Below are 23,856 nucleotides of genomic sequence, written 5' to 3'. Positions count from 1 at the left end.
GTAGACGTGAGTTTTTTTATTGAGATATCTCATGCCGAGGTACAGCTCCTGTGTTTTATAAAAGAGTGAGTGCTGCTGTCTTCATATACTCTCTTTTTTTTCCTATAAAGACCAGTAGACATTAATTCTGTTATGTTTTAACTAATGGAATCTATTTTTATAATACCTGCAGATTAAGATGCATGAAAAATAGTATGAAAATGTGAAAACTGAAATGTAATTGCTACTGTAGAGGGTGCTGCATCAACCCACTATAATTATTATCTTTAAAATGTCAAATTTAAATATAATGTCTTTAAATTTCTTATTTCAGATACTAGAAGAAAAACTAAGAAGAAACTACAGTAATAGATTTTAAATGGCTCATTGGAGAATTAATAACATGACTGATTTAAGTTTTGATCTTTAGGCAGAAACAGCAGCATTGTATTTGGGCCAATAAATTACTTGCTGGCTTTGTCACTGTTGATATTAATTATTGATAAGGGCTTCAGAAATAGCGCATGTGCCGTTAGAGTTGACTGTAATATAAGATAGGGACTGCAGCGATGCTGGAGGGCTTATGGAGAGGGGAGCACCTGTAGCATTTGGAGTTATATGCTTCTAATAATCAGACTTTTATTTTGCTGAAATAAATTCATATGAGTGATTAAAATAATGGAAAGATGAGTCGTCAGGCTTATTTCTATCGTGTCCCTCCACAGGAGTTACACAGAAGAACCCAGCTTCAGCCTGAGCCAGCAAAGACGAAGGCTCTTCAAACAGTTATTGAAATGAAGGTATGGCCTTTGCATGTTTTCCCATATATTATTTTTGTACTAGGAACTCATGCACTACCTATGGCTGGGATGGAGTTAATTTTCCTCGTAGCAGCCTGCGTGCTGTTATGTTTTGAATTTGGGGCCAAAACAGTGTTGATAACACTTTGATGTTTTAGCTGTTACTCAGCAGTGCTTACACAGAGTCAAGGCTTTCTCAGTTTCTAACTCTGGTCCCCTCACACCCTCAGCAAGTAGGTTGGGGGTGACAAGAGGCTGGGAGGGAACACAGCTGGGACAGCTCACCTGAATTGACCAAAGGGTTATTCCATACCGCAGAAAATCATGCTCAGTAATAAAACTTGAGGGAAGGACATTTAGAGTTAACGGCATTTGTTGTCTCAGGTAACTGTTAAGCGCAATGCCCTCCTTTCCAGGAAATAGCCAGACGTCTGCCTGCCAATGGGAAGTAGTGAATGAATTTCATAATTTGCTTGGCTTGTGCTGCACAGCTTTGTTTTATGTATTAAATATACATTATCTTGATCCATGAGTTTTCTCACTTTTGCTTTTCTGGTTGTCCCCTCTGTTTCACTTAGGGGGAGTTGAATAAGCGGCTGTGTGACGTTTAGCTGCCTACCAGGGTTAATATGCAACTCCTCCATTTATAACTTTTGCTATTAAATCATTAAATGCTTCCTTTTAATTCTCAATTTATTTGCTGTGAATTTAGAAATAATTAGTATTTCTCTTAGACTGGTGTCTTAATAAGACTATTACAAAAATCAGGTTCAGCATTATGGAATAATAACTGCATATTGCTTTTTAATGATACTTAGGGCTGGGGAGAGGCAGTTTCAGGTGAGCCAAAGTAGATTGAATAAACTGACAAACAGAAGAAAACACAAATTGTCCAAAGTTGATGTAAAGTCTTTTCTTCTTGATTTTTTTTAAAAACAATACTTTTGTTGGTGTTATTTGGCCATCACTTAGCATCTAACCTAAGGAAAATATTCATTACATCAGCAGAGTGGTATGACAAAATGTGATTAAATTCCTTTCTTAGTCCTAAATATAGTTTACTGTTTTTGATAGATAATATTACTAAAGAGTTGTGGCTTCCCCCCCCCCCCCCCAGTAACAAAAGATAATAATTTGAAAAGTGAAAACTGATATTTTCACATAATTCTATAAATCTGGAATATACATCTTCAAGAAAAATAGCAAGAGACTTGAGATAATTTGTGAGTTGGCAGTGCTGCCTGAAACACATTAATGATGGTCTTTCAGTTTTAAAAGGAAGTGCAAATTAAAGGCCTCATTTTGCCAGTGACTTCTGTTATGAGCAAATGAGTTCAGCATGTCTGAACATTGTGGTAAATACACAGTTACAGCAACAGCAGGACTTCATATATATATGGAATCTGCCTTTTAACAGATAACAATGAGTTTGGATTATATGAGTAACAAAGAAGGTACATCAGTTAGTAATATGTCTTCTGATGGGTGTTTGCCTTGGATCTTCCCTGGTTATTCTAATTCAGAAGTCTATGTATGAAATCTGAAACGTATTTTTGCAGTAACTTGTAAGTGTATGGGAAAGAAACTTGTTTCTTTTTATTAATATTCAGAATTATAATTTGAATTTTTTGGATACAAAAATAGTGTGTTAGAATAATTTATGGTCTCCTGTGTGGGTTATTAACAATGTCGAGGTTATGTTGCAAAATAATTTGCAATTCCTTTTCCTGGACCAAAACTCTTAGAAAAAAACTGGGACAGGCTGGGATGAACATGACATGCGAATGACACATGTGATGACTGCAATTGCAGCCAGTCTGACAACGTCTGCCCCTGAAGACAGAGAAGTCTTTTCTGTGTCTCCCGGGAGAGTTCGGTGTGGTGTGCAATGTTCCACTTCTTAAAAATCTGATCTTTGTAGTGAGGACTTTTCATTTGTCACGGATGAGACTGTAATCATGTTGCTGGAGCGTTCTGATGCAGGGCTTCCTTTTGGCTGTGAGGCACACAGTTTTGTCTTTTCTGGTGAACATGCAGTCCTTTGGGGTTGCCCTGTCTAAAACAGGCCTAATATTGAAAAGAAAAAGGGACAAATGTAAGAGGTTGAAATCCACATGATTAAACAGCAGTTTTCATTACAAGTTCCAGCTTTGGAATGTTTTCAAGTAAATTTAAATTGTCTTAATCCAGACAGCATTTGTTTTGAAAAAGATGTGGAACATTTGTTTTGAATGATCAAGCATTGAAGCAATTATTTCCCTACAGTGTTGAGGGTAGAAGGAGGGAGAGGATTACCCTGTAATATGGCAATCTGGGGCAAACACTCCCCCGTGCAGAGGCTCCAAGCAGTATACATTTCTCTATACCGCACCCAACCTCTTCCACCCCTTCTCCACTTAGCTTTTGTCTGAGTCCCCTCTGTGGCTCCCCCAGGCTCTGTCCGGAGGCAACTTTCCTTCCTTCATAAATCCCTCTATTCTTTCCTGTGTTTTTCTTCTGTTCCTTGCCACTGCTGAATGCCTTCTGTCCCTTTTCCCAGTCAGTCCTCCCGTCTCATTCAGTGAAGTATACCTGTCATCTCATGTGTGATTTTTTTCAGTCCTAAACAGCTTTTCTTCTGTACTACCTTTCCTGTCATACTTCTCATTTCTCTCTGAGAACTTGGCAAGTAGTTGCCTTTTCTTATAGTAACTGTGTTTTCTGCATCTTTTGTCTCCTTGACCAGTGACTATCTTCTCTATACTTATTAAAAAAAAAGGGGGGGAGGGAGGCAAACAGCGAAAATAGAAAAATCACATCCTATGTCTTAACTCCTGTTTCTGTTGATTTATTTATTCATTCATTTTCAGATATAATCTTTCCAGATTAATTGCACAGGCCTTTCTTCGCTAACTTTCTGGTTTTGCTTTAGACACTTTTGCTTCCAGATGTCACATGTCTTTTGCTTATTCTCTGTTCCCTTACATTCTTTATTCTCTGTTACCTTGTCTGCAACAGACCTTCTCCAGAAGCCCTTCTTTCTTCTGGAAAGCAGAGTCACGGGACTGAAGGAGGGCAGGATGCTTCCTTTTTTCATGTGCCTCTGTTATTCTGTCAAGCTCTTGTTTCTCTGAAACTTGAATACTTCTTTGCATATTGTGTGCTGACAAATGCCAGATCACTGATGCGTCTGAATAAGAGTGATAACCGAAGCTTGATTAACACTGATTAATATAATAAAAAAGAGTAAAAGGAAGCACACTTCTAATTTCATTCTTGCAGTAAGAAGTACACCTGAGCACATACATCAAGTCAAAACTTACTAATCTTTTTATGAGTTCCCATGCTGGGAACTGCATTCTATTGTGGAGTCCCCATTACAAGACAGGCACAGACCTGTTGTAGTGAGTCCAGAGGAGGGCCACAGAAACGATCATTTCTGTGCATGCAGAAGGCTGCAACACTTTCCTGTGGGAAGGCTGAGAGAGGGGTTTGTTCAGCCTGCAGAAGAGGCTCTTTGGAGACCTTCATATGGCTTTTCAGTGCTTAACGAAGGCTTATATGAAAGACAGGGACAGACTTTTTAGTAGGTCATGTTGCAACAGGACAAGGGGCAGTGGTTCAGTTTTAAACTTGAGAATAGATTTCGACTGGACATATGGAAGAAGTTCTTCCCTGTGATGGTGGTGAGATACCTGCACAGGCTGCCCGGAGAAGCTGTGGCTGTCCTCTCCATGGCACTGTTCAAGGTGAGGATGGACAAGGCTTGGAGCAAACTGATCTAGTGGAAGATCTCCCTGCCCATGGCAGGGGTTTGAAATTAGATGAGCCTTAAAGGTTGCTTCCAAGGCAAATCATCCTATGACTCTGTGACCTTGTTCAGACAGTTCTGGACTTAAACAAGTACATTATTTGGGAGACAAAATCAGAAATAAGTTGCCTACAGATACAGCATAAAGCTCATCCTAAGTGGAGGGTATGGACCATCCTGAAATATAAGTAGTCTAGCAACAAGAATTAAAAAGTCTTTAAATGTGGTAAGCTGTTAAGTAAATGAAAATATTTGTGGTTTACCTTATTTGCAGAAAGAGACATCTTTATGTATTGATCCAGCTTTCATATTTCAGGTATGGGTTTGGTTCTAGAAAAGTGTGTCTGTGTGTTTGTGCTGCAACATACTCTTACTGTTAAGACTGCATGAACTTTCATTTCCCTTTGTCTTAAAAAATAAACCTGAATATTCTCTGTATTAAACTGGCAAAGTTGATATAAGTATATAGTAAGAGTAGTCGTGTATGGTCTGTTGATAGCATGTGTGCATACATGCATTTAAATGCGAGTTTTCTTAAATGCGAAGTTTCAAATATTTGCTCTTGATTGCTTGTTGAATGACCTACAAGCAAGATTTTTCACAGACATAGTTTAAATTTATCATATATTTAAAATGATGAAGAGTAGCATTTCATTACTTTTTGATTCAGAGGAAGACAGGCTGGAATGCTGTAGTATTTACAAATGTTTTGCCCGTTTTCAACCCTTAAGGAAATGTACTATAGCACTCTTGTTGTAAGGACTGGGTATATAAGGATCATGAAGTGTTATTGTAGAAAGTAATTTGTAAAGTTAGTCTCCTTTCTATTCTTGAATATTACTTTCTTCAGCATCAGGATGCATACTAATTGTTTTATGTTCTAAAGAGACAGATTTCTGCTAGGTCCAGCCTAGAAATAGCCCTAACCTCTCTCTCAGAATATGTGAAACACTATTTTAATAAAGGGGATGAGGAAGAGGTATTGGTTACTGCTGGAAGGAGGGGCTAGATTAGGGTGAGTGATCTATATCACAAATCCTGCTATATAATCTGAATGTCTTTTAACTGATATAGAAGGCCTGACTGGAAAAATCTGTACAAATGTTGCATTGTTGTAGAGCTGAAAGACATTTATTAGTACCATTTAATACTAAGCTGCTTCCTTAATATTGCTGCAAAGGAATCCTCTTTGTGATTCAACACAGGCCCATGTAGTTTTTTTAGAATGTTGCCAATGTGGATAAGACGTAGGGGTTTGAAGGAAATACTGCATCTGTTCCTGTTTCAGCTTCTGAAAGATTGCCAGACCCTGTGCCACAACAAGAGCTGGTTGAAACTTTTCCAGTTGAAGTTTTCTGTGGGAAAATGCTGATTCAGCTGAATCAGAAGATTTTTATGGGAATGCGCCTATTCTGTCAAAACTTTTAGCTAAAGCAAAGCTATCCTTTCTGTTCAGCCTGTAAGTCAGTGCAGCTCCCCTGTGACAGTGCCTATTGGAAACTATAGGCTGTCTGTATTATCTTTGACTTAGAAGGTTCCTCACTTGTTAGGAGTTGTCCAGTCCGGAAAATTCTCACGTTTCCTCGGCAAGCCAACAGCCTGTCTAGTGTATTTGCAGAATTGCTGGTCCTGTAGTGGTTCTACATAAAGGAACAGTACTTTTGACTCCTTGAACAGCCTGTGAACAAAGGTGATGTCTGGCTTCTCTTCTGTCTTGTCATCACCTGATGTGTTTTATATATTATTTGGAAACAGATTTTAGTCTTCAAAACTTGCGGAATTTCTCGATTCTGTTCCAGTAAAAAGTTAATACAAAACTGACAATGACATTTTTTCTGTAGACAGAAAACCTAGTTTTTACACAGCTGTAAGCACAGCAGGCAGATTGATTAAAAATAAACTTGGGGAGTTAAAACTCGTGACAAAGTAGAAGTACTGAAAATGTCTCCACAGGTTGTTAGATATTTCTTATAAAGCTTAGATATTGTTCTGTGATGTACAAACCTTCTAAAGAGCATAACAGGCTGTGCTGTAAGTTATTTCTGCCATGTTATATTTGCAAACATGTAAAATACAAATTCAGTACAAAAAGACTTAAAGACTTAGCTGGAGAGATTTGATGAGAACTACTCTCAGATGAGATGTCATAACAGATCATGTAAGTGAAAATCATTCTGCAGTGCAGTGAAGCTTAGGTTTTGCTTTTATCTTCAGTAATACAAGTAGAAAATTTCTAAAATGAAGTCTGATGGAGGAAGATGATTTGCTTGCAGTATCTGTGAGAGCTACAATAATTTATTGTTGTGTGTAAGCCTCAATAGTGTTTAAAATTCTTTTTTTCTCTTTCAGTATTTTTATTTTTGTGTAATTTCTCCAAATGATAAGATTTAATGAGTAATTTTCCCTTTTCTTTTTTTCATTCCATATCAACCTTAGTTTCCTTTCCTTTTTGGTGGTGGTGGTGGGAAAGTCTATGGAAAAAAGTTCTGTGAACAGAACAGTTGACATTGTAAAAACGTTTATTTTCTGTCATGTGAAGGGCTGGTCATTTAACAGAAAGATGACTGTTTCTTTCATGATCATTCATACAGCCTTTGCTCTAGGATATGAGTAGTGCTGATTCCATGGACAAATATCAATAAAATTTTAGGATTCTGCTATTGGAAATGTCATGTTGCCCAGGGAGGTTTTGAATGCTCCATCCCTGGCAGTGTTCAAGGCCAGGTTGGACGAAGCCTTGAGTGAGATGGTTTAGTGTGAGGTGTCCCTGCCCATGGCAGGGGGGGTTGGAACTAGATGATCTTAAGGTCCTTTCCAACCCTAACTATTCTATGATTCTATGTTAACAATCTTAGACTAACATACTAAGTAATTTAAGTTGCATTTTACCTGTATCTTGAAAAGTGTTATTCAAAAAATAACTCTGTAATTATATTAAAAGATAAAGGCATATACTGTTAAAGCTGGCTGGAAGTCTTTCAGAATAGGGGTGGTGGTGGGGGGTTGTTTTTTTGAAGTTGCCTCCCCAGTCAGCTCCTTTGTGGTTTTTACTTCAAGAAAGGAAAATCTGGACTGCTGATTATCATCAGTATTTTCAGTATCAGATATTTTCCAGAAAAGAAATAGCTAGTAAGGAAACAGATAAGAAACGGCAAGTTTCACATTACTCTTTTTGTTTGTTTCCTTTGCCTTCTGGCACTTTGTTCTCTTTCAGCTGTTGCTCCTTTTCCAAAAGAGGATGCTGTTAATTTGGAAACTTGTAAGATGCATGAAGGGATTTGGTATTCCCCTTCAAAGTGCATTACTTTGCCTATATGGCCTGAAAGTATGCTTTCTGTCATGGAAGATAGCTCTTCTCAGCTTCTATTTTGAATTCCTTTGTCTTGAGATTTCTTATTGAAAAGTTCTGCATCACTGAGCTCTTGTCTGGATTAAAACACTGAAAAAATCTTCAGACGGGAACCGCAATATATTTTCATACTTGTAGAACCCAGAAACGTATCTGCTAGTGAAACTTGTATGTCAGTGTGATGCAGGTGAATAAATTTACATTCAGCAGCAGGCTAGATGTATTTTTCTTGTGTTCACAATCTTGAAAGTACACTAAGTTTGACAAGTTTTTTTTTTTTTTCTCTTTTCGCCATCATCTTAATGATATTTTTTGTGTGTGGTGGTGTTTTTGTGTGGTTTGGTTGTTCTTTTTGTTTGGTTGGGGGTTTTTTTTGTGTTTTTTTTTTTTTTTTAATGAAAACTTGATTCTTAAGTATCTGGGAAGGAGCTGACTGCATATCTGTCACAATTCTGATTCACACTAAGATTTCCTGGTCACTTTGTATGACTGTAAGCAAGTGCTTATCCTGCTGTTCATTTTAAAGCCATTGTCTTGGGATGGTTGAACTGGTATATATGTACCTATATTAGTATAGTGTTATATTAATTTACTATGGTTTTGATTGTGCAGTTGAACAGAACTGTTTAACGAGGGCATGGTCTTTCACTCTGCTGCCAATTTTCAACTAACTTTTGAATGAGATTATTTTTGTGCTCTACTGCTTGCTGTGGTCATAGTATCATGTTTTTCTGATGTTTTCAGAATGCTGTTTGCAAAAGAGAATAGCCAAGAATGAAGTATTGAAGTCAGTCCTACTTTTAGGAAAGGCATCCATCTGCTTCTACAATTAATTAGATTGCGAAACCATTTGTGATTAATTATTAAAGCATTAATCACTTAGGGTGCTAAAATAATAATACAGTTTACTAGTGAAATACTAAACATATTTCAGTGACATCAGGCATTCAAGCTTAAGATCACTGTACTACAGTTACTGTGGGAGTAATGACAGAGAAAGTATATTCTTTCTACCCCACTGGAATTCATGAATATTTGCCTGCAGTATATTGTCTCATGATTGAAGAGCCCAAATGAAGAGAGAAAATCAGAGCTTTCTCCTATCAGATCTTGCAACACCTCTAGAGGTGGATGACGCCGCCTCTCTGGGCAACCATTTCCAATGCTTGTACTCAAAATATAACACTTGTAGGTTTTGCAAGGCTACTTTTGGGTCCCCCCATAAGCCTTCATTTATCTAGGCTGAACAAGCCCACTTGCTTTGCCTCTTCTTAGAGGCTGTGATGAACAAAGTTTTTAGTGGTTGTGGTTTTGTTTATTTTGGGACTCATAATCAAAATTACTAAATCTCCTCTTAGTGATGTGGCTGAATTAGAGGAGGAAAAGTATATGAGGAGACAACCTTTCTTCCTCTTGGCATCAGGCAGACCTCTGTGGAAACAGGGAAACACAGCCTCAGGCTGAATCACATAATGTAGTGGCGTGTCATCCTGCAGAGGTGATTCACTGGACTTCCTAGGCTAAACTTCATGTTTAAGAGCTGGGAAGTACAGCCAGGCCTAGATGTTTAGCAAAGCAAACAAGGTATGTTGTCATGTACATGTGGAAATGGGGCTATCTTATTATTTGATGTTCATGCAAATACAGATATACTTCTGTTACACTATACTGTATTTTTCATATAAATTTCAATACTCTCTTTTTTTATAACTTAGGATACAAAAATAGCTTCACTTGAGCGTAATATAAGAGATCTTGAAGATGAAATACAGATGTTAAAGACTAACGGAGTTCTGAATACAGAGGACCGAGAAGAAGAAATCAAACAAATAGAAGTTTACAAGAGTCACTCTAAGTTCATGAAAAATAAGGTAAGGTCTATTAATAAAATAGCTTAATGCTATTAAGTAATGGAAACAAAGGTTTTAACCTGACCCTTTTCAACATAAGCAGCTTTCTGCATGTCTTCTTTTGTTAAATCTCTACTCTGCAATAGTAGCTATGGAAGAGTAAAAAATGTGGGATAAATAAAAAGCTTTTGACTTAGGAAGAGATAAGGTAAGAGGCTATTTCACCACTTCTGCAAAGGCTACTACAATCCTGAGTGTACACTCTGCTCCCTTTTCTCTTTCTTGTGTATAGTGTTTTTTGGCATTTTGAATTAGTTAATATTTTTGATTTGCAGTATTTTGGCATAACTTTTTGCATTTTTCTGGTTTTGATTCTAGTATTACCATAAGAGCTGCTGTTCCATAGATGATGCCAAATCGCAATCTTCTTGTATTTTAAAGACTTGAAATTTGATGGCTTTGTTCCTGAAAAGTACCTCTAATTTCAAATTATACATAGATGATTATGAGTTGACCACAAGTAGATAGTAAATGTGTAGTGATGTAACGCATTTTCTGGTAACAAGCTCACAAAACATTATTTCTTGATGTAAAGTAAAGAAGTAAAGCTTGATGTCCAAATTATTTTCCCAGCTGGTCTTTCTACCTCCTTTCATTTCGATGTGCTCAGCTGCTGTCTGAGTAAAGATGAGCCCGCCAAATAGTCTTTTTTTATGAGGGCTAGTATTTTTTTTCCTGATATTTTTATAATTACTTTAAAATTGTAATAAATATATGTAATGTTACAGTCTATGCTGGTTTATTCCCAGTTCTCTACCTTGAATATGTTTGATTATGAAATGACAAAATTCTGAATTAAAGTACTTGATTAAAAGGCAAAAAACCCTTAGAAGTTATGGAGCCTGAGGCTTATGGTCCCACTGTCTTAGACCGAAATTTAGGTTTTGGAAATAACATTTTTTTAAATATTATTTATAAGCTAAACTAAGATAAGGCGAAACAAGTTACAGCAGCCTGAACACTGAGGAAGAAGGCAAGCCAGCTACTCTCTTGCAGTGATGTTAAAAATTTAACCATAGAGCCAGAATAAAATCTAGGCAAACCACTTTAGTAGTCATGATTATTATGATAATTTATTTTAACAGTCTTTCTGTCCCATTTGTTTGTTTGGATCCTTAACTCTGTTTAAATATTTAAGGGGTTTTGTGTACAGGGACATTTTATATGTGAAATTCTAGTGAATGGAGATGGATTGATTTGCTTTTTCCGAGATGTGTACTTGCAGCTCTGAAAAAACTGCTTGAGGAGGAGCTGGTAATATGACCTCTCTAGAGGCCATGTAAGTGAAAGAAGTAAGAGTTAATTGACTTCAAGCGTAATTCTCTGCCTACCATTGTTGATGCTAAAAATACTTAGTAGTGTTGCTGGGTAAGTGCAAAGTTTGCACTATCAGGTACATAAATACCATTACAGTTCTTTCAGAGTCAGGCAAGCTTTGATTCAAAGTATGCAGCTTGTCTATGGTTCAGAGAATAAAATGGTGTCAGCACCTTCTGGAGAGTTGGTAAATTAGACCTTCATTATCTTCTTGACAAAATTATTTTATTTTGTCTAAGTAAGTGTAAGAGTAAGAAAATTCACTGCTGTGTAGTGTTGGATACTGAAGATTTTCCATCTTAGATGAGCTCTTACTGTCTTCTGCTTTGGAAACTGTAGTATCTTGTAAACTACCTCACAGGAAATGCTGGTGTCTTGTGATATTGGAGCACATTTTTATCTGCTTCTGGTGGGGGGTTGTGCTACAGAAGAAATGGAAGTATTAATGCACATGTGGAATTAATCCAGGTTGAGTAAAAAATAAAATAAAATAAATCCCAAAGAATATATTAAAGTAGCTGCTAGGAACTTTTAACTACTTTTAGTAGCTTTAAGTAGCATTATCATCAGGAAAAGTATTTTTCCAACTTATCATTAATTTCAAAGCAATTCAGTTTTAATAATTCACAGCAAAACTCCTAATGCATCTCAGCAGATCTGTTGATACAAAAATAATATACAAACCCCTATTTTGTTAACAGTCTCCTGATGTTTTTTAGAGAAAAAACTTTAGTATATTCCTGTGTCACAGAAAGGAGACAGATAAGAAGATTATTAAACATAGCTTGTTTTGTTACAATCGTCTGATCTTTGAAAAATGCCATGTTCTGATGAAACTTTGTCTGTTTTCTTTCACCAGTCCTTTTCTTCCACTTAAAATTGAGATTTGCAGCAGAAGATATTACTTTTATCATTCATCTGAGAACCTTTCAAGGTGGAAAAGTATTTATGTAGCTGTCAGCAAACAGATCTGATTATACCTGATTTGTTGAACCTGAGATTGTTGAAAAATTCTGATAAACAGGAGTCTTGATTGATGGCAAAGAGCAGAACAAAACTCTTCTCACAGTTAACAATCTTAGGTGCTATAAAGCTCTTAATACTGCACATTTATTTTTGAAGTATAACTTGTTTTAAATTTGTTCTTGATTTAAATAAATGGGAGAGTGTTAAATGGAGGCCAAAACTGAGTATTATTTATTGTACATGAGTGGCAGAGAATGTTGGGGAGTGTTTCTTTTCTTAGCTAACTCTTAATAATACTCTCTCCTTCCAAATATAGAAGCTTTAATTTTGACTTGCAGTTAAACAGAAGTTGTAGAAATGAGAAAAAAACGTGCTTAGATTCTTTTCTTCTGGCCTACTTGATGAGGTGAGGCATGTTCTTGCTCTGTTTTTGAAGGGACAGAAATTGCCATTATGCACACAATACAGAAATTGTCCAAACAAGTCTTAAAGTTTTCATGGCTAAGGGATATGAAGCTTCAAATATCTTGATTAAGGATTTGAAGAGCATATACAGGATTATATGCATTTAAAAAAATGATTTCTTATTTCTGCTCTGCAAGAATTCCTTCCCTTACCTAGGGTTTGTCCTTTGGCTCGCAGCCAGATACTTCAGCGAACACTGCATTTTTTTCAGGTATGAGTTTGCACTCTTGAATTTAATTAGTCCTTTGAGTATTAGAACTCTTGTGCTAAATCCCACAGGAATAAATATGAAAATCTAATGATTAGTTAGTAATTAAGTTAGTACAACTTCAGCAAATTACCATTAAGAATTGATTAGGCTGCAGCAGGGCATTCTGTAATTAATGACTGTGCATAAGAACTATTCACACTGTAAAAATGAAGCATGCAAGTTCTAGGTGATCCTGTAGGAAAAATAATACAGGACAAAAACTACAGATTTTTTTTGTGCATAGGCCTGGAAAAGTGATAAACATGTTAAGAATAGATCGTGACCAATATAACCTGTAGCATCTAGAGACAGGCTTGCAGAACCCACTGTATGCAGCCACTTCATTAGCATTGCTACAGTTTTTCCTTTACTGAAATCCTTCACTTGAACAAGCAGTTGTCATTTGTCTAATAGACCAAATCCTTTTGATGCTTAAATCAGCATAGTTTCATTTCATTCATTAGTAGACTAATTTACTTAAGGATTTATCTCATTAATCTAAAGATGCAATAGTAAGGGGGAAAGCTCTGATTGTTTTGTTTTCTTTGTTTCCCAGTTACTCTGTGTAATGTCATGTAAGGTTTTGATGTGTAAAAACGGTGATGTAAGGAAAAGGAAAATGGTTTTCTGGAAATGCTGGTATCTTAGAAACTGAAACTATGGGAGCTGACAGAATCATACGTTAAGAAGGAAGACAAAGCATTGGAAGCAAAGGAACTAGGGTTTCAAGAAAGGAAGTGAAGAGAGATCATTGTGGGCATGGTGAAAAAGCAGTGACAGGCAAATTACACATTGGAAATATGTGAGATAACTTGTAGGTTATCTTCATTCTCTTCTTTATAAAGTACAAAAACATTTTTGCCTTTGTTTTTTCACTGACAGGACGTATCACTGAGTTGTGACTGTTGGTCTTCCACACCACTCAAGATACAGCAAAGTGAAAACGTTTGCACATCTGCTGGAGACAGAAATTTATTTCATGCCCTGTTTAACTAGTAGATAGTGCAGCACTTTTAAATTTCTGTGCCTTCTTGTTATGCCTGCAGTATTTTTGAAACTTTTTTATTAATTAAAGTTTTAATACATTTTCACCATTATACTTTATAAAACACCAGCCAAAATCACAGAATCATAGAATAGTTAGGATTGGAAAGGACCTTAAGATTGGAAAGGACCATCGGCAGGGACACCTCACACTAATGGCATTCCTTCCCTCCAGTGTATCAACCGAACCACACAGCTTGGTGTCATCAGCAAACTTGCTGAGGGTACGCTCAATCCCACTGTCCATGTCACCGTCCATGTCACCAACAGAGATGTTGAACAAGACCGGTCCCAAAACCGATCCCTCAGGGACACCACTCGTTACTGGTCTCCAGTATCATAATTACTCATAATTATATAATAATCATAATTATTAAACACATTTTTTGAGTGTGGGATTCATCAGTTAATTTTATTTTTTTACTTTTCATTTGAGAGCTGTAACACATTTTTAAACTCCTGATAATTTGTAGGTCTTGTAGCTAGAACTTTATACTAAACACATTCTGTTTCTAAACCATGAAGAACATACCTGCAATTGAAATGAAGCTCTTTATTATTATTTCTCAGTGTCTTGGTTGTGTCATGGAAAAAAGTGGGAAGAGTGTTGGAGAGATTACCTGTCTGCAGTGTTCACATGGGTCTTGTATAAAGCATGTGATGTAATTCAGATTGGCTGCATATCTACGTTTTGTCTTTATATCTTGTAGACAGATTTTCCCATTGTTCATTTTGTATACATTTCTGTCTCGGTTGCCATACTTGCTTACATGTTCTGGCAAGGCATGGAGGAAGGTGGTTTGCATTCAAGAGAGAGTTTTCTCTAGCACTTTCTCAACTGCACTCTTTACATTTTCTTGCCATCTGTTTTTTTATGCTCCTTTTTTTTATTTTGAGATTTTCAGACTGTGAAGGTGATTGCTTTCAGTCCCTGTATAGATTCTTGATTTTATACAGTAGCTTAGGGGTGGCTAACCATGTACCTTAACCAGCTAGACAAACATACTGGGATTTTGAAAAAGAAATAAGGAATAACTAACTGTAGTCAGACATGCATATGGACTATGGTTGGAAGAAACAGGATTTTTTTTTATATTCAATTTTTAAGGATACACTTACAAAGTAAACCAAAATAGGAATATTTTGATCAGCAGTAAATGCTTCCAGTGACTGTGCCATACAGTACTGAACCTGTGAAATACTTCAGTGCATGGGTCTTTAAGATGCGCTTGGGTGGGATCAGCCTGTGGGTACATTTTGTTCTTTTTCTGGGGATTTTTGAACCACCTTCCATCTAGCTCTTCTAGATTTCTTCCATCCCAAGTATCTGTTGGGATGCAACTGATGAGAGAGGATTGAAAGAGCGATTCCAGGATTTCTCTGGTTGTTGCACAAATAAACATTGATATTTAAAGAAAAATATCTAGGTATTACAGTCATCAAGAAAACTTTCCAAAAATAAAGAAAGTGTCTCTGAGTTACACAGGTGCACTGAGGCATTTTATTTCAAATAATCCTCATGAGGTTATGTATCTGAAGTCATCTGGTGACCAGTGTTATTTCACAGGATTTAGGAAGAATAGCTTTACATCACCTAATTCACCATCCTTTAGCATCATTGTGTGTATTGGCCAGTGCTTTGTTCAGATTCATGTATTCTAAATCCACCACACTTATGCATTCTGTGGCTACGTCTCCCATTTATCATTGTGACATGACATTTACTGATGAACCTTAAATTCACTTAAATTCAGAAGCTCTATCTTAGTGACTATATTTCTGCTGTTTCCTTTAGGATGTGCTTTTACAATCTCACAAATCTTTCATTCTGTGAAATTTTTTATAACATTTTCCCCAGACTTCTCTTAAGTTAAATCTCTTTGGCTTCGCTTTCCTAGTACCTGAGAATTCCATATGAACTGCCAGGGAGGGAAAAAGGAGGTGGGGATGGTGGGCAGCAACACATTTGCAAGAAGAATAAGGTTAAAATTCTACTTCTCTGTTTTCCTCTCCTTATGAAGATGCCTGCTTTTCCTTATCGGGCTCCTAAAAAAACCTTGATACATTTTGGCCAATGATAAGTCAGAAGAATCATGCTGTTGGAATGAATAGGCTATTGGATGGAATTTATACTTTTATGAACAGTTTTTTTCTTATGCATTTTTGCTGTCCTGCCAGACTTGCCTCATGCAGGATAAATTCCTTTGAACTTAAGTGAGGTCCATGGTGAATTTATAGGCCAAATCATCATGTATAATCTTTAAGAGTTTCCTTTTAACTTCTGCAACAGCAGGGCAATCATTCTTAAGACAGGTACATTAAATTACAAGAAACTCAATTGAAGTTGTGAGTATAAAAAGTCTTCCAGAATTCTTCCAGAATTTACAGGTGTCTGAGTTGTCATATCATGGTTGTTCACACCTTTCAAATTTCAAGTGCAACTATGAATTGGAAATTAAATTAATGATCTAACCTTTTTCCCCCCGTTACAGATTGACCAACTGAAACAAGAACTCTCAAAGAAAGAATCAGAACTTCTTGCCTTACAAACTAAGCTTGAAACCCTTAGCAATCAGAATTCAGATTGCAAGCAACACATTGAAGTGCTTAAAGAGTCACTTACTGCCAAAGAACAGAGAGCTGCCATACTTCAGACAGAGGTATTGTTTCTTCTAATCACAAAATACAATAGAAATATTTAGTTAATAACATGTGTCAAGGTGATGATGTGTTTGTTGCAAGTCTTTGTGGAAGACAATTTGTTAAAGAGCAGTGAAATAATTTTAAACCCTTAAAATGCCAATAGATTCGTTATTTTTTTTTTTGTAGTATACCAGCTCTCATTCTAGATTTTTTTTTAGAAGCAACTATGATTGCATTTTAAGAAAACATGCCTAATTCTCACTGCTTTCAATGGGGGAAGCTAGGCCTTAGTGTCTTGATTGCTGTGATTTCATTCCTTGTTTCTTCATCTGTTAGCTGTCTTAAGTTTTCCTTTTGGTTGCTCTGGCTTGATGCTTCTTTTGTGCTGTGTATTTCTAGTCTGAAGAGTGAAGCTACTGACGTATTTTGAAGGGATCTGTTGAAGGATGCATGATATTAATCTGTGTGGTGTTGTTTTGTTTTTTTTTGGGCCAGTGCATTAGTTACGTATCTTATCTACAAAGTCAGATCATAAAAATATGGGTGATGGAGTACCATTGAGATGGTTGTCACATTTGATGGAATGTGTAAATCCAGTGTTAAAAATATTGTCCATTTTTTTTCCTTTCCTGGCCTTTTAAAAAATTTTTGGGCTGGAGCACACGATACTGATTAGACTGATTCCTCTTATAACGTCTTAATGTTATTTTTAATGTGTGTACCCCTTTAAAGAAACAAAAATACCTGTGAAATTCATTCATGCAGCGCAAATAGTTTCCATTCAGAACAAATAGAAGAGTTTCTATTCAGAAAGAGAAGTATGTTCTATCAAGTATACAGGAATCCTACAGAATGTTTCAAATTTCTGGCTAGCAAAGGTCTAGGGAAAAAAAATAGCTTAAACTATCATTCTTATGGAAGCAGGAAATAAATATTTCTGAGATTCTGATTATCAGTCTATGCTGTATGTCTTACCCTCTGCACATTAAGAAGATACAGATGAAATCTTGGAGTTTCCAGTTTATGTTTAATGGGCCTGCCATCATATGTATATAATAGAAAATAACCATAATAGAACAAGGGTAAAAACTCCAGCAATTTTGGCAGATCTCAATCTAACATCTGAGTTGTAAAGATTACATATTTTTAATCTTTATCTGTGCAGATCTGTTTTGCTAGGTTTGTATTAACTGTCATGCTGCTGAGGATAGTGATGAATTCCATTGGCTCTCCAGTAATTTGATTTCCTAATTCTTTATCAGACCCCTATGTATTTAAAGCATTGCAGTCTTATGGCTGACAGATGGGCCATGGTAACCTTAGTAACGGAGAGTGCTCTTGACGAAGAGCTGCTGGGATTGTGTTCCTAGTGGAGGACCAGTTTGTTTCAGACAGGTTTTCAATTCCTTTTCCCAGTTTCTACACAAGGCAGTTCAGCTCAAACCTTTTACATGAAGCAATTAAGTTAAAATTATCTGTAATTGCCCGTTGGTGTGCAGGTGACAATTGGTTGTATTGTGGCTGCTTATTGTTAGTCTCTCAGGGAAACCAAATGAAAAATTAATGTTAAAATTGTCAGGTAGTTTGATAGAAGGAATGCTCTGTAATAGCAGAGAATGAATCCCTTTTGTTTGGTCTAATATGATGTTATTTGTGATATATGCAGATAGGTGGGTTATTGCAGGTAAGAGACTTTAAAATGAAGCAAAACAACTCATAGACATCCTCACAGTATGTCTTGGTTCTAGACAGTTTAGGTTGTCTCTGCATCGACTTGCTAAATCACTTGAGCCTGAATTTGGTTGTGTGAGAATCTTCAGAAATTGTGGGGTTTATTTATAGGCTTCGGTAATTACATTATGTTACCTCAATAACTTCATTTGCCTCAAAATTTCTTCTATTTACATTTAAAAGATACCATTACAGGGTGTGCTCTTATATGCACCATTTACCTATGAGGCAGAGACTTTAAACAACTTCTGTTAAGCTTTAAATTATATCAGCAAATTACCTGATCTTGAAATGCTTTAATAGCATTCATACTTTGGGCAGTATTAATTATATCTCATTTTTTATCTCTTGAAAATGCACTGAATATTTTTTTACTTTCCTGTAATTTATGGTGGAGATGTAGTACATCTCAAATCCGCTTAAAAGGATCTTTTATGTAGTAGAAATACAGCACACTATGTACGCATTAGTTTCTCAAACCAGGAGTTATCAGGAAAAAAACAGTACTTTTGTTTGTTATTTTAAAGCCTCAAGGTTGTTGTAGGCATGTCACAGTCTGTACAACTTTCTATCTGAAAGATTACATTTCCAGGGGTTAGAAATGAAGAGCTGGGGTTATATAGCATTGAGGCTCACAAAGGATGTGTTTAGTCTGAACATGCATTTCATGTCTTTTGAATAGACTTTGAATCAAGAGCTCTTCAAAGCTACTGACCTATCCAGTCTTGTCTCCTGAAATAAAGTCTTATAGGAGCTTTCAGCTAGCCATAAAAAATACACTTGTATAACCAAACACAGACTTTGTCAAAAACTGCTGTGTAACTATGTGAAGATGTTACTTGCTTTCTCTGATAATCATGAAAACAGGTGACAGATCTCTGCATTCAAGCAGTCTCATAGATTAGAAAATGAGGTTATCCAAGGCATGTTCGAATGATATTTTATTGTTAACATTATTGTTACATAATTTTAAGACCCTTAGGGTTCCAGCGCATTCCTTACCACCCTGCTGTATGCAAGGGAGTTTTTCTGGTTAGAAATGATTGCCAGGATGTCTCTTCTCCACAAACTATTATGTTTCAACTTCCGGACTGGGTGTGCAGTTTATTAAAGAGGGAGCCTTAAACTGTGGGCGTTTGGGAGAAATGTGCTGGATGGAGCTCTGAGGAACGCAGGCTGGACAGAAGCTGAATTTGTAGTTTGCGGCATCTACTCCTCTAGGCAAAAGTCTTTGCTGCTTATCAATATTTAGACAAAATCAGAAAGAACGTGTCCTTAACAGAAGCAAGAAGAAAACACCTCAGTGAAAACTAGAAGGCTATAGACCACTTACGGATGACATAAGTTTGAGGGGTTTTAGAGTTGATCTTGTTCCTGGTGTTAGTCAGTTATAAGATGGTTGAAAACAGGCTGTTTGTGGTGATTGCACTTACTCAGGATGGAAGTGCCTCCTTTTTTTCTCATTTCTTTGCTTGCTTATTTGCCCTTCAGATATTTTGACTTACCAGGCGGCCAGTATGTGCCAATAAGAATTAAGTGTTTTGTTTGTTTCATTGTATACTTCACTGTACATTTCAGTTAACAAATTCATGCCTTTAGGCCACATTCTCCTGTTACATCCTGTAAAACTAAATGTGATGCAGCAAGACAGGAAAATTAGAGTAAAGTTTCTCTGAACTCTGTTTGTATCTACTCTTAGTTTTATGGGGACACTTTTTGTAATCACTTTGCAAATATCAACTTCATATAACTCAAGTGTCTGTCTTCAGTACTCAGAAATATTCTCTTTCAAAAAGACCTTTTATATTTCCACTTTAGTTTAGAGGAGTAGAGGGAATGTTTGTCTTACGTGAATGTTTGCTGAAAATGTTACATTTGGTTATGTGTGAGAGACTAAATAACAGCAGAGGCCATTGATGTTTTGTTTCTGGTATATATATTCAGCTGTGTTAAATTAAATAACAAAACAACAACAAATCAATAGCTCCTCTAATGAAGCTCATACATTTCCTTGAAGAAAATGCAGTCCATGAAACAAGAGACCCATGATAGGATAGAGGGGTTTTCTATGCACTAAACCCACCATCCTTCTTAATGAATACCTGAAAATCATAGAATCATAGAATAGTTAGGGTTGGAAGGGACCTTAAGATAATCTGGTTCCAACCCCCCTGCCATGGACCGGGACAACTCACACTAAACCATGTCATCCAAAGCTCTGTCCAACCTGGCCTTAAACACCGCCAGGGATGGAGCATTCACAACTTCCCTGGGCAACCCATTCCAGTGCCTCACCACCCTTACAGTAAATAACTTCTTCCTTATATCCAATCTAAACTTCCCCTCTTTAAGTTTTAAACCATTACCCCTTGTCCTATCACTACAGTCCCTCATGAAGAGTCCCTGCCAGCATCCTTATAAGCCCCCTTCAGATACTGGAAGGCTGCTATGAGGTCTCCACGCAGCCTTCTCTTCTCCAGGCTGAACAGCCCCAACTTTCTCAGCCTGTCTTCATACGGGAGGTGCTCCAGTCCCCTGATCATCCTCGTGGCCCTCCTCTGGACTTGCTCCAGCAGTTCCATGTCCTTTTTATGTTGAGGATACCAGAACTGCACACAGTACTCCAAGTGAGGTCTCACGAGAGCAAAGTAGAGGGGCAGGATCACCTCCTTCGACCTGCTGGTCATGCTCCTTTTGATGCAGCCCAGGATACGGTTGGCTTTCTGGGCTGCAAGCGCACACTGCCGGCTCATGTTCATTTTCTCATCGACCAACACCCCCAGGTCCTTGTCCTCAGGGCTGCTCTGAATCTCTTCTCTGCCCAATCTGTAGCTGTGCCTGGGATTGCTCCGACCCAGGTGTAGGACCTTGCACTTTTGGCATGGTTAAACTGCATAAGGTTGGCATCAGCCCACCTCACAAGCGTGTCAAGGTCCCTCTGGATGGCATCCCTTTCCTCCAGCGTATCAACCGGACCACACAGCTTGGTCCAACAGAGATGTTGAACAAGGTTGGATCCAGCACCTATCCATGAGGGACACCACTTGTTACATGTCTCCAGCTGGTCATTGAGCCATTGACCACAACTCTTTGCATGTGGCCATCCAGCCAGTCCTTTATGAAAATGAGCAAGTGTTGTTTATGTGGTAGTCAAGCAAGTGGCCTGGCAATATAGATGGATGAGGAATAAAGAACTGCTTTGTCAGCAGGGCCTTCTCTGAGACCTGGGGTTTGAGCTGATAAAGCTAACACTAGACTGTGCTGTGGTAGCAATCCAGCAATGTTTCTAGACATAGCAGGTTTCATTCTCTCCAACTGGGAATTAGGAAAATGTTTTGTTTGCTTAGAGCAACTCTATCTTCTATCTCCAGGCCTGAGGTCTTATCTAAAGGGAGGACAGTGGCTTCCAGCAGCAGATGGGAAAGCAGCTGCAGGGAGATGAAGGGTGAATGGCAGCCCTCCAGCAGGTGGAAATCATTATGGAAGGAATTTTGTGCTGTACAAGTTGGTTGTTCCCAGATGAGAAAAGTTAATAACATTTTGGCCTGCATCAAGCCCACTCCTTTCTTCCTGCATGTCCTCATTGTGTATTTATAGAATAGATAGTTTTGTTAATTATCACTGTACAATTTCATGCTGTCCTAAAACATGCTCATAACCTGCCTTGAAGGGCTTCTTTCTGGAGGTGAAAGTAGGCGTCAAAGGCCAATTCTAATCCCAAACTGAGCAAGGTATTTGTAGTTGCAGTGTCAACTTCCTGCCTAAATAGGATTACTTGATAGTCACTTTGCTGTCATTAAATCAGCTTAGTAAATCCTGTAATAAAAGGAATCCAAAAAAGATCCTCAGTAGGATCTCGGTTACTTCATAATAAGCCAGGATATACAAGTGCATGGAGTTGTTCCTCTCCACGTTCATTTCCTTTCCCTGAACTACATGAGGTCCCTCACAGCCCCTTTCTTCAGCCTGTTGAGGTCTCTCTGAACAGCAACATTGCACTCTGGTGTATCAGCTGCTCTTCCCAGCTGTACCGTCACCAAACTCGCTGAGGCTACACGCTACCCCATGTCCAGATCATTAATGATGATGCTGAACAGAACTGGATGCAGTATTGATCCGGGGAGTACAATGCTGGTTCTGCTTTAGTCCTCTGATTCTTCTACTTGATACAACTCAACCTTACTCCATGGTTCTTGCAAGCCAGGTCTAACAGGCCATGAGGCTTACAAGTAATATGTTGTTATTAATTGAAGCTTCTTGTCATTCAGGTATCCCTAGAAGTTCATTAATGTCATTTTTAGTTACTGAATTCAATCACTGTTTGGTATTCAGTACATTATTTTTAGTGTCATTTCAATTCTGGAATTTTTATTATGTCACTGCAAAATTAACTCAGAAAATATTACTACTTTACAAGTATAGTTTAAGTTTGAGCTCGTTCTCACATAGGTAGTTTCAGTTGTCTGAGATGAAGTGTAAGCAGAGTCACATTAAACACTGCAGGATGCTGGCTAGTATTGAGAGGCAAGACTAGCCAGTCTGCTTAGATAGTTGTTTTACATGTGTTAACAGCAGATCACCAGAAGGTACACTGAGGACATCTGGAGCTTTTTGATGGGTGTAATTAGCTTCCTTCAAACAATGGTAATTGGGTCGGATTTCAGGTACAATGGAACTTTTCCATATGATGAGAGAGAATTTAAAACCAACAACAAATAAGTCTAAACCTAAACGCGATGTGCTTTTTGCATGGTGATTGTGTTGTCTCAGTGATGTCAGTGTTTTGGGTTATTTTAATAGGTTTGACTTTTAAAACTATCATTTGAAGTTTTTATTGACAGCTGAAACAAAAAGATATAATCCTCTAAAGCAATAACTGTCATGGTGGCCAGATTTGGGAGGTCTGAAAGTGGTTTATTGCCAGTAGGAAAAATGTTTGGAACCAGGCCTTAGAGGGTTCACCACCTCTGTGACGTGCATTTAATTTTGTTCCATTTTTAAGGGTATATATGATAATAGTGCCAAATCATGCAAACTTTTCCTACCCTAACATATATAGCCTTTGTTTTGATTATCTCTTTATTAATGATGTGAAACCCCTGAGGTCAGATAGAAATGAGCCAACGTCAGGCTCCTCCAGCTACAGAACAGGGAAAATGTCACTGTGCTCCACAGAGAATTGTTAAAAGGAAGAATATTAGACTTGCTCAGATTTTCCTTGCTGTTATGAAAAAGCTGTAGAAGTCAGTTAATTTTTAAATGAAGCTTTGTACTGTTACTGCAGAGAGGGAAAGAGGTTCAACAGCTTGAATGATTCTTTTTGATGGTTTAAAAAGATGGGACACTACCATTTGTATACTTTAAAAAGTGGTAGATGGTACAGCCTGAGAACTCTGCACATACTTAGTGACTGGCATTTGACTACAGCTCTTACCATCAAGGAAAAAACCTACATAAATTGATGCAAATAAATTCATTTCAGCTGGGTAGCTCGGTGAAGAAAAACATTCATTTCATGTTCAATTCTGACACAAACATACTTAGCACTTTATTAGTTAGTGTATCACTGTGTTAGATAACACACCTCCAAGCCCAGGTGTGCTGTTTGAAGG

The 23,856-nt window shown here is 37.4% G+C and overlaps 1 protein-coding gene across 1 annotated transcript in view; it reads left to right on the top strand.

Moving 5' to 3' along the window:
- The window catches only part of ERC2 (ELKS/RAB6-interacting/CAST family member 2), a 491,439-nt gene that overhangs the window by 105,885 nt on the left and 361,698 nt on the right, over positions 1-23,856 (top strand). Inside the window, exons 4-6 of the mRNA XM_065687581.1 lie at positions 705-779; positions 9,634-9,789; positions 16,363-16,530. Coding sequence (XP_065543653.1) covers positions 705-779; positions 9,634-9,789; positions 16,363-16,530 — 399 coding nt within the window. The remainder of the gene's footprint in view (positions 1-704; positions 780-9,633; positions 9,790-16,362; positions 16,531-23,856) is intronic.

This window comes from Lathamus discolor, chromosome 7 (genome assembly GCF_037157495.1).
Source record: "Lathamus discolor isolate bLatDis1 chromosome 7, bLatDis1.hap1, whole genome shotgun sequence".
Taxonomy (NCBI): domain Eukaryota; kingdom Metazoa; phylum Chordata; class Aves; order Psittaciformes; family Psittacidae; genus Lathamus; species Lathamus discolor.
The sequence above is the reverse complement of the archived record's forward strand: the minus strand, read 5'-3'. Positions and strand labels throughout refer to the sequence as shown.